Raw genomic sequence first — 16,635 nt, 5'->3', positions numbered from 1 at the left:
GATGCTCAGTTAATGAATTTATAACAGGTATAATTAGTGGTAACGCCACTTAGATTACCCGACAAATTTCTTGTGTCTGGATCGATCAAAGGATTAACCAGTACCACGCTGATTGATTAATTACTTTTATGTGGTTTCAAATGTGGGGTTTGTCAAAAGGTAGTGTTTATGTATGTACATTTACTAATCTATACTGAATACACTCTGTCATGTCTGTGTCTATGTAAAAACAACACCCTTCTTTCAAAGGATTAACTGCCAATACATTGATTGATTGCTCATTATTGGATAACTAAATAACTTTTTTAAAAGAATGACGTACATTATGCAATTAGTTGCCAGGTGTGCTATCTTGGGTGACCAATGAGAATATACAGCAATGTGAAAAACCTGAAACGATACATCACGTTTTTGGGAAATCTGCAGATGAATTATATATCACTCGTTTTTGTGGATATTGATGGATACATTCTTCAAACAAGGTAATAGCCTGACATTGCTCCTATAACTTTAATTTTAACATTTGCATTTTGTTTTTATTAAGCTGTCATAGCTTTCAACAGAATCATTGTTTTCGTTGTGAAGTGTAATGATGCAGACGACATACACAAGGGCGTGTGTGTGAATTACGATTCATATAGGCAAACTGTAAAATGTCTACATATTACATTCCTGTTATACATTCGCGGATCGCTTCTTTTTATTAAGTTTCAAAATAGACACAAGCATGATTATAAAGTAATTAGGATTATGAGACCAAGTATAAAGACGTATATTGACAAGTGTCTACATACTGGTGAGTGAACATTACAAAGCCAATAAATTCAGCAAGTAAAGAAATTTATCGCACAGTATTTTCACTTTGACACCGACCTCGCTTAGGTTATGTTACAGGTTGTGTCATGCAAACTCCCTTTGGTTATGATTCAAATACATATTTAACTATCAGTAGAAAGTAGTTTTGATTTTCTAACTTGATGAAAATAAACCATAATCTCATTAATTCCAATGGATTTGACATCACGATTTTCAAAAATGGTGTCGCCCTGTCTTAGGATGAATGCTATTTAAGTTTGTTTTCACCGACTTGCAAAATCAAAATTACTTTTAACTGGTAATAAAATATGTATTTTATTGATGGACAATAGGACTTTGCATGACATTGCTTATAACATAACAATTTCACTCTTGGAAGGGAGGTGGAGGTCAATATAATATTGCTTGCAATATTCATGTCACTTCGACCCCGACCTTGCTTCCTTGATAGAAGTCCTTATGTTAAAAGTTGTGTCATGCAAAATCCTTTTGGCCATGATTCAAATGCATATTTAACTACTAGTAGCACACAGGCTTTCAGTTTTAAGTGAGAGAGTTTGTTTTTAAAAAGCTGCAATATCATGGCACGGACCACCAGAAATGGGCTTCACACTTCAGTGTGACGAGCAAATGCTTTAAACACTAGACAACCACACTGCCCCTTTTCAGTATCAGAGTGAAAGTGAAGAATCAATAATCTATCACTTCAGCCCTTTGATTTTAAACATTTCAAATTTTAAATCAAGGAATTAAAATAATCTAAAATGTTATAGACGAAAATAAAAGTATGCCACAATGAATGAGTTGAACAAGCTTTCATTGAAATCACTGACAGAAAAATGTAGATTAAAATATGTGGGTACAAACTCAAGATCAACAGGAAGACCATAGTCTGAACACTGTTTAGCTTTAAACTACAGATAGAGAGAACAAAGATTTCAGAACCCTGCTAATGCTGGCTTATTTTAGTTGTCTATAATATTCTGGGAAACAATTCATTTTCATTTCTTCTACCCACACCACAAACAAGAACATTTATCCAGCAATAAATCGGAAAACCCCATCAGGAATTTCTCCATCACCATAAAACAAACTCCCTCCCTGTTGTTATTAGCGTATCTATGGCGACATCCGTTCAAACATTAACTTGCATAGACTTGCGTCAAAATTCATTGTAGTGAAAGAATGTACTAAATTATGCAGTGCATTGGAGATAAAATCGGCAGGTAAGGATCAATCAATACAGGTTATTGTTGCCGATTGCTGCAGTCTATGGGCTTGTATGGGTCTCACATGGAGTGTCGACATGTGTCATGTTAGCATTCACGCTTTCTATCAATACGCAACAAATACTTCATTCTGGTTTATTATATAATTGCAGTGGGAAGGAAGTGTTTGGCTAAAAATAATATACTGATGGAGAAAAGAAAGTGTACCAATTTTTGTTTTTATGTAAGTGAAATTTTATAGGACTGTTAAATTTGATAATATCCAATTCACTATCAATAATTCCTGCAAAGTAGATTGTGGTTTGGTAATTAATGGTAAAAGATATTGGATCAATTAAGACTCCTACAAGAAATGAATTTGCAGCCACATGTTTCCAACGATTTAAAACTATTTTTGAACAATGAACAATTTGGCCGAAAATAAGAGGAAATTTATGGATTTTTCAAAGATAAACTGCATAAGAGACCTATGCATACTTTACCATTATTATTTTTTTAATTTAACCAAACATTCAAACAGGATTTTTCAAAAATTTCTATTTAGACGTATGCAATATTTTTGTAAATGACATGCTGGGTAGTTGTTTGAATACAAAATTACCTTTCAGTTTTTTAAAACACCAAACAATTTCTTGAACTGACAGATGGATAGATCAAAACTTGAATGGATGAATGGATGAATGGATCAATGGAGAAAACTACATGTGGATAGATGGACTAGCTGATGGATGGATTGATAGCATGAACAGGTATGGTTTGGCTGTTGCTAAATGCTAGCCTTAACAATATTCCAAAATTCCAGCTATATGGCAGCAGTCTGTAAATAACTGAGGTGTGGATCAGACAATCCAATGATCAACAGCAAAAGCATTGATCTACACAACTGGGATATGTTGACATGTGTCAGAGAGCCTGACACCTGATCATATGAGTTGTCTACAATGGAACCCAGAATCTTGGCTGATGGGTGGATGGATTGATTGACTGGTAGGTTAACAGATGGGTGGATGGTTGGAGATGATGGGTTAACAGAGAAAGGACAGAAGGGCTGGATGGATGGAGAGATGTGATGACAGGCAGACAAGATGGTAGAAGGAATAGGTGTGGAGAGATCTTTCTTACCTGTATCTCTATCTTCATTTTTATCAATTTCGTGCTTCCGTATTTGGAGTTCTTTTTTCAAAATATTTATTGTGGTGGCCCTTTCTTCCTGTTTCATAAACTCCACAAGATCGTAGGGTCGTCGCAGGTTGAATACACTATCCGCCTGAAACCATAAAACAGTATTACTTCATTTGATTATTGTTTAATTAGCGGTCTAGAAGTTAGTCAGTGAAAAATGAAATATACAATGTATTTGTGGATGACACCTTCTTGTTTAGTGCATGAAGCGACATACAACTTCTTGGTTATTGCAGTCAACCAGACGCAGGTTTTTGTCGCTATCCAACAAGTCCACACGTTCATAATTCAGAAGTTCAAATATAAACCAATTAGCAAATCTCATTTGACTGAGAGAAATATTGCAAGACACAAATGACAATGTTTTAGCAGTAAGGCAGAGCAGACATGAAAACAACGCATGTTGTAATGCGCTGATCGAAAACTGGTACTGTGACATGCATTCAGAAACACTTGGTAATCTTCTGATATTTCCTTGTTTCAAGCACTATCTTGATTACAAGAAGCTCTTGTTGAAAAAAAACTTTTTGCAATATATTGTAGTGCGTCATAAGTTGTTCACTGGTCACGAGGGGGGCACAGGTTGATGTTCCCGCAAACACTGAGAGTACATCAACCCATGGGCCCCGAGGGTATGGTCTTAGTAAAGTTGCCACATTGTAATTCCCTTACTACGGTAATATTCACAGGGACTACATTTGAATGTATTGTCCAAATTTATTTATTGGAATGCGAGGTAAATCTTTTCGTAGCCATTGCTAGCTTTTGCAGACAACACAAGAAAAACAGATTTAGAGTTATCTCCCTTCCATCGATTTGCATTCGGAAAACATTGGTAATTTTGGGGCATCACTGAGTGTTTCAATGTCATTTGAGATAAAAAAAAGTACTACCACAAAGTAGTGAATGAGTGTCCATTGGCAGCGGGGTACAATGAAATAACAGAGCACTTAGCCAATGATTTATCAACATTTATGAGTGAGGTACGATAAATTGCAATATATGATTCCACATCACAATATATAGAAATTTTCTGCAGTAAGCACCTCTATTTGACAGTGATCAGTTTGTGTGAGCACATAGACTAAATTTTCCCCAGTTACAATCATTAGTAAGATGTCTTGCCTATTGACATTAAGGAATGGTAGGAAAGCCCTTTGGTGAAAGCATTCACTTCTCACACAAAAAATTCAGGTTCAATTCCCCACATGGTTATAACGTGGAAAGCCTATTTCTGGAATAAGACTCGTGTACTATTGACAGAACCATACAGCCAAACTATCCTTTATCCTTCCATTTCATGGTTAGTTCATCACTTGACACAGTCAACAAGCTATTTTCTGAACTATTAGACTGTTTCATGGACACATTGCTCACAGCTGTCACAGCTGCTGGCACAGGTAATGGTCCTACCTTCACCCTACAGCTGTTACAATTCACTCACATATTCTGTAAATCAAACTGTATACATTCAAGAATTCAATTTGGAATTCGCAGTTACTAGAATAGTAATTACAAATTTTAAAAAATAAGTGTTTTAGACTTGACTACTCTATTATTGATAAAGTTGTGATAAATATCAAACATATTCAGACCAGGCTTGACAATAGCCTACAGTCTGATACATTAAATGGGTCAGAGGTCATAGTCATGAATAATATGAACAAAACATGTCAAATAACATTTCGTATGTTTTTTCACGAACTATAATGAATTCATCAACTGCTGACTTGTCACTGTAGCCACTTGCCACATCATGATAAATCTGTGTTTCAGATCATTTTATCATTTAACACAACTCATTAGTCTACCTTGACCAGGTATGATTTCAATGTGTCTCATTTTGTAACCAGCTTGCTCTTCTCTAATTGCTCGCAGGAATGTCAAGGAAAGGAGACCACCAGGGATTTACCATGAGCCCTGTATTTTAGGGTCCTGTCATATTCTTAATTTTCAGGGGTCCTGGACAACAAAATGTCGGTAATGGTATTTGTTATTATCATTAATACTGTTATTGGATTGTGTATCATTACCATCACATTAATTGTTAAAATAATTAAATTGCAAATAATATCATAGCCCAGCTAGTAGCTAACTGAGTGATAAGTAATTGTTACTTGACTGGAATTTGTACAAAAAGTACTTGGTTGTCTTCTGTGTCCCTGTGGATGCAGTTGTAAATTTCGTTGCCTCCATAGTCAATTTTTAGGTGCAAGGGAAGCAGGAAACACACAGAAACGTATCTAAAAACAATAACAAGATACTGATTTCACTGGAGTAAGTCTAGGCATGTGCCTATAGTACACAAATGAGGTTTCAATATGTCCACTTGCCTGATGGGCTGGGGCTTGTGAAAATACCGAGGGACTACTTGTTTTCTACCAGTTTCCAGCTACAGTAATACGAACAGTGTTGCTTATAGACCTTTAAACTAAAATGATTGCATAGGAAGAGACATTTTTTATTATCACTGGTAATATTGAATGTATATGCGACAATATTATCAGTAGTTCTGATACAAAAATGTTCATGTCAAGACTGTGGGAACATATATAATTCTTGATAAAACACTGGCAAAACTTATATTGGGGCAAATCACTTGTGCAAAACCTGAAACCTGAACGTGGATCATTAAATCAGTCACATCCAACTTCAAACCTTTATCAAACCACCTCTTGTTTGAAGTCTTGCCAACAGTGTCACATAACAGTCGTCGTGATACACTTCAGCTGTCACAATATGAAAATTTTATCCATAAATTGTATACTTTTAAACTTATCTACCTCATGTTCTGCAGCTATCCACTTCCTCTACGACAATGTGTGGAAACGTGTTATGAGCTAAGTTTTAATCAAATCTTGCTGGCCTCTGACAACCTGATGTCGGTACCAGTCAGTCATCTCTATAACTGTGCAGCATGCTCAGATGATCAAGTGATGGTCTATGCCTGTCATTCTCGTCTTGGAACTTCCAAGTAATCTGTGATGCGGGGCAGATTGGGTGGGCATCCATCGCGTGAGATAGGATAAGTATATAAATATACAATTTACGGTTTAAATTTCAAAATTTTAAAACTGTATCAGGTATCTCAGGTTATGCATTATCCCACTGTTGGCAGGAGGGCCGCAGATTACCCTGACAACACTACTAACATGAGGATGCATAATACAACGAGGCGAGAAGAAGCATCAACTCCTGATATGCCAAATCCACACTCTTGATCGGTTATTTCAAATAACCCCTTGGCTTAAACAGCACAAAATCCAGGGAGTGGGCGCTCCCGAATTAATGTGGTTTTCAGCCGCAAATGTTGACAAGCAACAGGACGTAGTTTGGCAACACCCCACAATTCATCAGTAAATCCCGGTGATCTGGCCAGTCCCTGCTTCAAAACTACACCCCCAGGAGACACAACTTGAAAGGTGTTGAAACAGGAAATAGCCAAATGCTTCAAAACCCATATAGGTAATCGGAAATCAACACTTCATTGGCGTAACTGTTTGGAGAGTAGAGGTCAGTAAGTGCTGTGTCAATCATCTCTGCATGTAACACAAGACTGGCCTCACAGTCCATCAAGCCACAAGTATGACAGTGCAAACACACCCTAGTTCCCTAGGTGAGAATGATCTAGCCCATATGAAAAAGTACTAAGATATGGAAAACATTGATAAAACATCAAAAAAGTACTAAGATATGGATAACATCACCAGTCTTGTGTTACCAGCACAAAGGAAGATTGCTTCATCTGGAAATGTGGGTCGATGAGAACTGCTGCGCTTGGACCAAAGGACCAAACTGATGGAGACCTTCCACAACTGTTACTGAGAGATCCCGAAGGTAGAGTAAGGCGAACATGCTATCAGACTTTCAAGTGAAGGTCTGGAGAGAACAATTCCTGTAAAGAGCTGTAGTGGAAGTGAGCGCCCTAGTCTCATGAGGCTTTCCCATTGATGGTGGAGTTAGGTCCGCCAAGGCATATGCACACAGGGTTGTAGATCTCATCCAAAACACCAATGTAGTACAAGAGACTTCCTGAGGTGGAGGCAGTGGAATGTGGGATGAATAGTCTCTTACGTAGCTTGCGATAGTCCTTAAAGGCAACCAGGTAAATCCTTAATGCTCCAATCCGGCACAAGGACAAATCTTCTGTGTCATCTGGACACAAAATAGTAGACTGCAGTGAAATTGTAAAAGTACAGCAGGGATTGGGAAAGAGAACTTTGACAATGGGCCATTTTCAGGATTACAGTATTAGTCATTTTCAGACTTCAGAATGGGCCATTGGCCTTGTGTTAATATTAAATTTCAAATTATTAATGGGCCATTTTGTCATTCTAATGTGAAAAATGGCCCATGGCCCCTGCCTTTCCTAATCCCTGGTACGGTCCTGCTGTCTTGACAATTGATTTTTGGCAAGAAAATCACACCGCAACCCAAGAAACACTTTAACATGTCTATACCTCTCAAAACGTACCTGAGAAACATTGAGAGGATGGAACTCGGACATATGAGCAGCTGTAGTTAGAGCTAAGAGAGCAAATGGTCTCATATGTGACATGCTTAAAATCTTTCTCTTACAAGGGCTTATAGTCTGCATAGTTGTAAGATCTCGGGAGAGACTGGAGCTCAGGGACGGTGGATAACTTCACACCCAAGGTCGACGCAATAACCATATTCAGGGGAGCCAGGCAAGTTGACACAGTAGAACCTTTGAGCTTCCTGGAGGTTCAAAGATGCTGAAGGTATTCTGTTTTACTGAAAGAGGTTTTGTCCTTATTTCGTTTTGTCAAAGATCTTCCCATTGCTTTCTACATATTTTTAATCTACAAAACATAACTACAGGTATGGAAGTTTGCACACAGAGCTGTACAAAACGAGCAGCGCTGCAAGGTGTATGGTAGATTCTGAACCTTGCAGTAGTATGCTGTTTATGCACTATCTGACGCTGCACAGAGTTCATGTTAGGAAGTTGTGTTCTGCAACATCATGCCTCCCCAAAAGCATCTCCTAACGAAACCATCTCATTCACTGCTAAAATTTCTAAAGATTACCCCATCATGAACATTTAAATTTCACAAGATCTGAAAAAATCTCATGTTTTTGGTCCCATGTGAGGTTTCATCTCATATCTTTTCTGAGCTAGGTTTATCCCTGCATACTTAAGCAAATAAAACTTGATATTAAAAAGATTCCAATTCAGACATTATTGATGCAGGGATATGCAGGACTTTAACTCCTGCATCCTATACAAATAAGAATTTGTCATCATCATCAGAATATGACATATCCCCTCGGCCATCACATGTTTGAAAGGACAAATCATCTGACAGTTACTTGATGTTTTCTTAGATCAAATTCCTGCATCCCATACAAATAAAAATTAACAATGGACGCAGCAATATTTATTAGTGCATCCAGAAGGACACAGAAAAGGTCCAAATACTTTTTTGACAACATTTCAATGAAGTAACAATGAAATCTGCTACTAGCTTGGTTATGGCATAATTTGAAAATTAGAAGCATGAGTCCCAGGGACACTCAAATATAGGACTCAACGTAAATCTCTGGTAATGACAGAATAACCAATGTGCTATGAAGAATTATGATGAATTACTACTTATTGAAAAGTGCTGTTCAGAGATGTCAGTGCAAGCACAATCACTCATACTCATCAATATAGGCTGTGCTGAAGCTTAACTTCTGGAGTAAATTTATTAGTTGTAGTAGACCTGAAGAAATATAAAATAGACAGGTTTTCTTAGAGAGAAACATTTGTGATAACTAGCAATCATCTGCTCAGTTTCGATAACAGTCAATACGAATAATTCATTCTTATGCAGGACAGTCATGATAAATGCTTTGAAAGGCAGTCATGATGTTCAGTTCAAATGCAGAAAGATATCAGTACAGTCAAATGTATTTCATTATAACTTGTACATCTCATCACATGACTGTAAGTTTATATGTAGAAACCACTAATAACCAGCAATAGATCTTACAAGAAATCCTTAAGTGACGGTGTACCTTGGGAAAATTCTTTATTTCACAGTTTAATTCGACAGACATAAAATCAAAATAATGTACTTATTAATAATGACAATGTCTTTGCCCATGAGGCAATGCACTGTTACGAAAGTGTATTTTCTGTAAATTGTACTATTGATTAAGTGACAATTATTACTGGGTCACAATGTTTAGAGTTTTGAGTGATAGTTGTTATGAGTCACATTTCGTATCATAAATGTTCAGTGCTTTTTGTACTTTGGCAGCAGGCTTTAAGTTAGTGCTTTAGAGTTACCTCCTTTTGAGTATGTGATGTACTTCTGGAAGTCACGAAAATTGTATGTTAATGGTGATGGTGGTGTATCGTGCTCGAATGTTCGGGAATCAGTGACTTCGTATATAAAGGATGTTTGGTGTGTTGACACAGACACATATGGATAACTGGAGTACATCATTCAGCTAAAAGCAGCCTGCCTTTGTCAGTGCTTGACCTACATGACCACTGCCTGACCACTCGCCGTGTTACACTCAGTGTAGCTGTTTCTCCCTCTCAAACCAAGACTTTGGTGAAACAGACAGTGGGCCCCGTCGGAGTGGGATAGGCACTGTATGTAAGTAGCAGAGGTGTGACAGGTTTTGTTCGAAATGAACTCATCAGACCGTTCAACAGTGGCTGAGCAGCCCTTTATATACTCTGTGTGCGCAAGTGGGCGGGTTTGACATTAAGACTGGTGAGTTGACATTTTATTTGTGACCCATTAGTTTAGATTTAACTCAGTTGCATTGTACATAAAACCTCTAATGTGAATCTTTCTATCTTGCCTTTGCTTTCTGCTCAATACAAAATACTAAATATTTTAGACTTGTCTGTGTTATATTTTGCTGGTTCTGAGGGGATTTCTTACACCTTTTGTCATGGCAAATTATTAACCGTAACAGTACATACAAATCAAGTCTACCAGAACCAATTTTATGAGTTCCCTTGGATAGGTGGCACTATTAATTTGAACCTTGTCATTAATTCATGAAAATACTGCCATGTGGTCTTGATTGTTAATTAGACTTTCAGCTGATGTGTTACACACTTGAAGCAGCACACACACAGACACAAATCAATAACCAAAAACATTGTAAACATTTGATAGTTTTAAACATGGTCACTAAAAGATGTAAAAACGTAGATTGGACCAGTGGGAGAGAAAACATATTTAATTACATATCACGGATGCTGGAAACAAATGTGAATGGTGGGCAACACATACAATTACATGTCAGCAGTTGATATGTTTTTACTTATATTTGAGTGAAACAATGCTGAAACAATTTTTTGGACATAACGTGACCATGCTGACAGTGTTCATTTCTCACAGCAATGACCAGCGACCACAATATGCCACTGAGGAAACTGTGACGACTGTGGCCAAACATGACACTTATAAGGCTGCATATATAAGATGAAATATTTCTCAGACACTGTTTCTTCAAAAGTAATGCGTGTGATAGGACTATTTTTAAAATATTTGATGAGAAAAAAGTAACATGGGGAAAACACTTTTTTCTTTTATTTCTTTTCCTCTTGGAAATACAGCTTTGGAAGTTTTTATTCTAAACTGCAAAATGGACCATGGCCCCTACCTTTCCCAATCCCTACATGAATAATGAACAGAATTCTTGAAAGTATGATCTGATTTACTGAATAGGTACGCGTGTTGTGTGAGTATAAATTTACGAGAGTTCCAGCAATATTTAAGCAATATTCTCATTTTGAGGGGCTAGTGGGATAGCCCAGTAGTTAGAATGTTTGTTGCACTAAAGATCCAGTCAGGACTTTAGATAAGGGCCGTATCGATGTATGCACTGATAAAAAATATCCATGATACGGTAGGAAATAATTTAGGCAATGTAGCTGATACACACCACAGCAATGGTGTGTACTCTTAGAATCATCAGAAGACGTATTTATCTGAAAAGGTTTTTGTTTTATTGTTTATTGACCAGCAATGTTGTGATGCATAATTGAAACAAAACACAAGATTACTGATGCGCCATTAAATTCCTTTTGGTACTCTAGATGTACTTGTAAGTTTTAACAGTACTCCTATATTGGAAAAATAAAGAGAATATACTCCTGATGTTGAAAAATTATCTGGAGCCCTGCCTGGCTCAATTCCCTATATGGATACAATGTGTGAAGCCCATTTCTGGTGGTCCCTGATGGGATACTGCTTCTCAAAAGCGGTGTAAAACCTCACTCACTCACTCGCTCTTTTTTTGACGATATAAAGATGAATAACATGGACTTTGAATGCAAGAAATATCTTGACTGGGTGTATCGAAATGTCTACTGAAACATAACAATGGCAGGAAACTACTCCTGACAAAACTGAAAAGTGAATATCCTGCTAGGGATATCAGTATGATAAAATCCCAGTCAGCTGAGGAAAACTACGACTTTTTCAAGAGAAGAACCTACTTCCTTGACAGAATAATCATTATTGCAGGACAATGCAGGAAACAGAAAGTTTCCAGTGCGATTAAACAAAGAAAACAACTTAGAAGGGACAATACATTTGTGAATGGCATCACGAACATTGAAAAGTAATAAAATTATAGGGAACCTTAATATTAGGCCATAAAAATGCTGCCTAGACGTTGTGGGGAATGGCAAGAATAAAATCAGCAGTATGGTTGCTGTATCAACAGGACAAAAGAAGGAGTGGCAGTAACTATCACAGATATAAGGATAGAGAGGGTGTCACGCACAGCTAGTCCAGTGCCCCGTCAGGAAAGCAGCCTGGTTGTCAGGGTGATTTCATCAATAATCCAGATTTCTTTTTACGTTTTTGGCCATTCATTGTAAAATGGTACACATCTAGGTCTCTTTCACTCATTTGCTGACTCAGCAGTTAGCATCATTCCAGTTATATTACGCAGATTATAACAAATATATTCATGGTAATCCACAGATCAATATAATGAGCATTGTTTCCTGACTGTTGGGTTATGACGATACACAATCACACCAAACACCAATATTCCCCTTACATGATGGAAGTCCGTAAATAACAGAGCTAACCAGATAATCTAGTGCTTGATACCACAGGTGACTGACAGGTGACATACAAATTGCAATAAAAGACAACAATGTTGTATTCATCAATATTCAGTCATATATTTTACAGGAGTTGTAAATAACTGCATGTGGACCTGACATGAAGTATTCCAGCAATATTACAGCCATCCTCGATATCTCCGTGGCATACGTTCCGTTATATCTCCACTACACCCTGGATGCATCTACGGCTGCCCGATGCATCTATCACCTCCCTTAGTTGCCTTTTTAGTGTCTATGCTGGGAAGTTAAGCATAGCAATCACAACTCACTGTTAGATTTTAAATTATTGAACTAATTAAACTTAGCAACACAAGCCATGCAGAGGTTCTCTGAAAGAGGTAGAAAGGGTTCTTGCATATGTTTTTAAATTTTCGAACCTGTCAATCTGTCTATATGATTTCCCCCAAATCTGAGTCGCACTGCAAACAAACCTTCGCAGCTGTGACTGCTCTCTTTGTTGAAACTGGCAAGTTTGGTTGCAACAGCAGCTTAGCTGATTGGCTGCTGTGAGAATGCAGAGCCAGCAAAGGGAGGTAATAAAATTATCATAGATGCCCATGGACACCTCCAGGGTATAGTTGGGACTCATCGGAACGTATACCCTGGAGATATCGAGGATGTATCACAGCAGGGGACACCAGAAATGAGCTTTACACATTGTATCCACATGGGGAATTGAACCCTAAAATTTGCATGCTTGAAATATGTCAGTAAATGCCCCTCAACTTGTATATACATGATACAGGTATACTGACATCCAACGTGGATACAGATGAATCATTTACAAGCTCTCCAAATAGGCTATTATAGATAACATATCACCACACAAGAAACTTCATGATTCACCACTGAACTGATAATATTCTCACACGATGTCACATGTCATACAGAGATACCTCTATCAATTCATAACATTACCTTATATCAATTCGTATTTAAATCCTGTATCAATTAGGAGATAAACATCATGTGTTGGCCAATTTCCGGGTGTTATTGAGTATTTGAAGCACGGGAATGCATTTGGAACCGACTGCGTCAGCCGGAGGTTTCAAATGAAACATTCGGGAATGCATTTGGAACCGATGGCGTCAGCCGGAGGTTTCAAATGAAACATTCCCATGCTTCAAATACTCAATAACACCCGGAAATTGGCCAACACATGATGTTCATCGATATTGTAAACACAAAAGTAAACCAAAGGGTTTTACTGTCTGCACTCGTTTACATCGAGTACGGGTACAGCAGTGAAGTGTCATCAGCAGGCCATTTCAGCTGGTTCCCACGGTAACGCCTGGAGTTGCTCATTTGTGACGTCATTCTAACTTTACGTCACAATATGATTTGAATGACGTCACCACTGTTGATGACTCAACAAAACAATTGTTTGCGAGGTCAATGCGCAGTGAATAGTCTTGCAGTTTCCGGGAATCTAATACCATTTGATCATGTTTTTCAACCAATCAGATTACAGAACACAGTGACTTTTGGTTTACAATTCCCATTTGAATCATGTATCAATTCACATAATAACCATTTTATTTATATTTAATTCATGCTAGTCTAGGTGCACATATAAAGTAAAATACACAGAGAATGTGCAATTCTTCTTGAAAACAAAACATGCTATGATGACACTCACAATTTAACCTGAGCAAAAGTATCGATTGAAATGAGATATTTATATTTTATAAAACCAGATATTACTTTACTTTTAAGCCTTCTCAGTAATGTTTATGACCTATCAAATATGCAAATTAAAGCAAAACTGCCTCCAGTGCAGTATCATCACACATATTACATTGTGAATAATTTATGATATGTCAATCAGGACAGTGTCAAGACACAACATTCCTATGAGACACACCCTAAAATGTTTGAAATTACAATAGCGCACAGTATGCTTTCCCTAAACCAGTTTTATTATTTTCTTTTGGCATTTAGAAAATCATCAAAGAACTGGATGTATGTACTGTGAAATATTCTGTACTCTGAGGAACCTAGTACTTGTTGTATCAGGCGACAATACATGTGACCTTTTTCAGCATGTGTTGCAGGGTCATTCTTGGTATCTGTACAACATATGTGTACCTTAGGTACATTTCTGCATACAGAAATGTACCCTAAACAAAGTCAGAATACATACATGTACCTAGTACCCTAAACAGCCAACGAGTCCATGGTCTTCACTCCAGACCCCCATCACAGTTAATGGCAAGCAAGGATAAGTTGATCACCGACCTGACAATTGACCAGTATCAGCACATATGAGTGCCACCCATTGGCGCTTACTATTGTGAGCGAAGGGGTCCCAGGTTGTCTGCGATCAAGTGTCTGATTCTGAGTATTATTGTATTGTTACAACCGACCACGTGAGAGTCTCATGACAGCTATGCATGGAATCAATTTTATCATCATATATTATGCGCGTGCATTACTCTACCTCTGCTCTCCCTTTCATAAACCAAATGGGATTGCTCATTGCAGTGCATCGCCTTTTTCTTAACACATTCTCTGCGCTGGTCCAACTTATCCTTGTTTGCCAGTAATATTAACAGGCTGCCGAACAGTTACCGCTGCATAATAGCTATCATGTATCATGTGTGCACAGTTCCGATAAAGTACAAATGCCAACATTTTTCCCCAACAATAAATAAAGGTAAGTGAAAGAAAATTCTTCATGGTATGTAAGATAAGAGAAACATTAATGATTAAGTTATGAAACCATTAAAAATATTTTCACTTTGACAGAGAGGATGTCACATAATCTATAGAATACCAAGTTCAAGTTAACAAAAGGCATTAATTGTTTCACTGCCTATCAATCTTTTGTAGAAAAACACTCAACAAGTCACATAATCAATTATTAGAGGTTACCATTTGATATAAATATATAATATTTCAAGAAAAGCATGTGAAATTCTGGAATGGCAATAACTGAACATCTAGAAGTTGTCTATCCATAAAAGGCCTCATCCTGAAAACTGAACAGTTAGTTGTGAGAAAAGAACTATTTCTACTAACATCATTCCCTTCCCATCCCTTCAACAGTGAAGGGGATTTACACATCAGAGATTAATTAAGCATCATGAGGAATTCTGTTTCACTAATTTAACAAACGATGGAGTAATTCTGTAAATACCACTAAAATATCTCCATTAGTAAACAGCCAGTATTGCTCCCAATCGCCTGATTACAAGTGATACCACGCTTTGAAGCAACATTCATCAATAATGTGTATTCTTATATAAAATAATCAAATAATCTCATATAACAATATGAAAACGGTTCAGAATGACCTGGTCCTTGAGTTCATTTGTTTTCTCAGTTTGGGTGATGTAGACTCTGGAACACTAATATTTATTGTTGCGTCAATGACTATTGTACATTTTACCAGTTCATTATGGGTATTATTACTTGGAAAATATAACAAAATAATGCGAAAAAACATGACCTACATTTTAGACTGCAACAACTAAATTGTCTGCGTTACTACGATGCTATACAGTTCTCTCCTGATCTAGTCAAAATCATTCACTGGACTTGTCAACAGCTAAGTCACCCTACTCAGTTCAAAGTACAACTGACAGGTCTTGAGCTAAATGACAAGCTGTTAAGCCGTTTGTCCGTCATATTTATACAGTCTTAGTTTCTGTGTAATGATATGTTGCCCATACACCTCAAGGTAACAATACCGTCAGCCAAGTTACAAAAATATTTTCGTGTTCCGGACAGGCAAGCTGGATCAGCGAGTATTGACAGGCTCAAACGATGTAAACAAATCTCTCATCTTGCAATTCTTACACATATCTATGTATAATTACAGAATATTCACATACCTGAGATTGTACTCTACCATCTTCAGTGACAACCCAATGCATAAAGCCACTCGTCAATAAACTTTGCTCCAGCAAAAGGTTCACAGCAACCAACACAACCATGGACGGCGCCATGTTTGTGATGATGAATATTCATGAGGAATCATCGCGCCGGGCTAAGTCTATTTATGGAACAGGTGCACGTGGCAGACGAACATTGAACGGGCGATCAAGATAGTTAACTTGTCGACTTATTAAGAAGAAACAACAAATATAGTTACTTTCATGGAAATATAATGTCGCTAGACACACGCACTATATATGGAAACCAATAATGTATATAGGTAACTAAATTATGAAGATGAGAATTTAAGGACAAGGCAAGATAAACAATGACAACAATGTGCACTGCAGATCGATACTACTGATATTTCCAAGAATGATTTTATGGCTTTTCAATTGCAGCAGTTTTGTT

At 37.3% G+C, this 16,635-nt stretch overlaps 1 protein-coding gene across 4 annotated transcripts in view; it reads right to left on the bottom strand.

Moving 5' to 3' along the window:
- LOC137262294 (tetratricopeptide repeat protein 17-like) overlaps nt 1-16,308 on the bottom strand; it is a 70,758-nt gene extending 54,450 nt beyond the window's left edge. For all 4 annotated transcript variants that reach the window (XM_067800109.1, XM_067800111.1, XM_067800110.1 and 1 more), the window contains exons 1-2: nt 16,182-16,308; nt 3,168-3,312 (exon numbers count right to left, since the gene is read on the bottom strand). In XM_067800109.1, coding sequence (XP_067656210.1) covers nt 3,168-3,312; nt 16,182-16,295 — 259 coding nt within the window. In that variant the 5' untranslated portion in view covers nt 16,296-16,308. The remainder of the gene's footprint in view (nt 1-3,167; nt 3,313-16,181) is intronic.
- Between the last annotated feature and the right edge of the window lie 327 nt (nt 16,309-16,635).

This window comes from Haliotis asinina, chromosome 14, assembly GCF_037392515.1.
Source record: "Haliotis asinina isolate JCU_RB_2024 chromosome 14, JCU_Hal_asi_v2, whole genome shotgun sequence".
Classification (NCBI taxonomy): Eukaryota; Metazoa; Mollusca; class Gastropoda; order Lepetellida; family Haliotidae; genus Haliotis; species Haliotis asinina.
The sequence above is the reverse complement of the archived record's forward strand: the minus strand, read 5'-3'. Positions and strand labels throughout refer to the sequence as shown.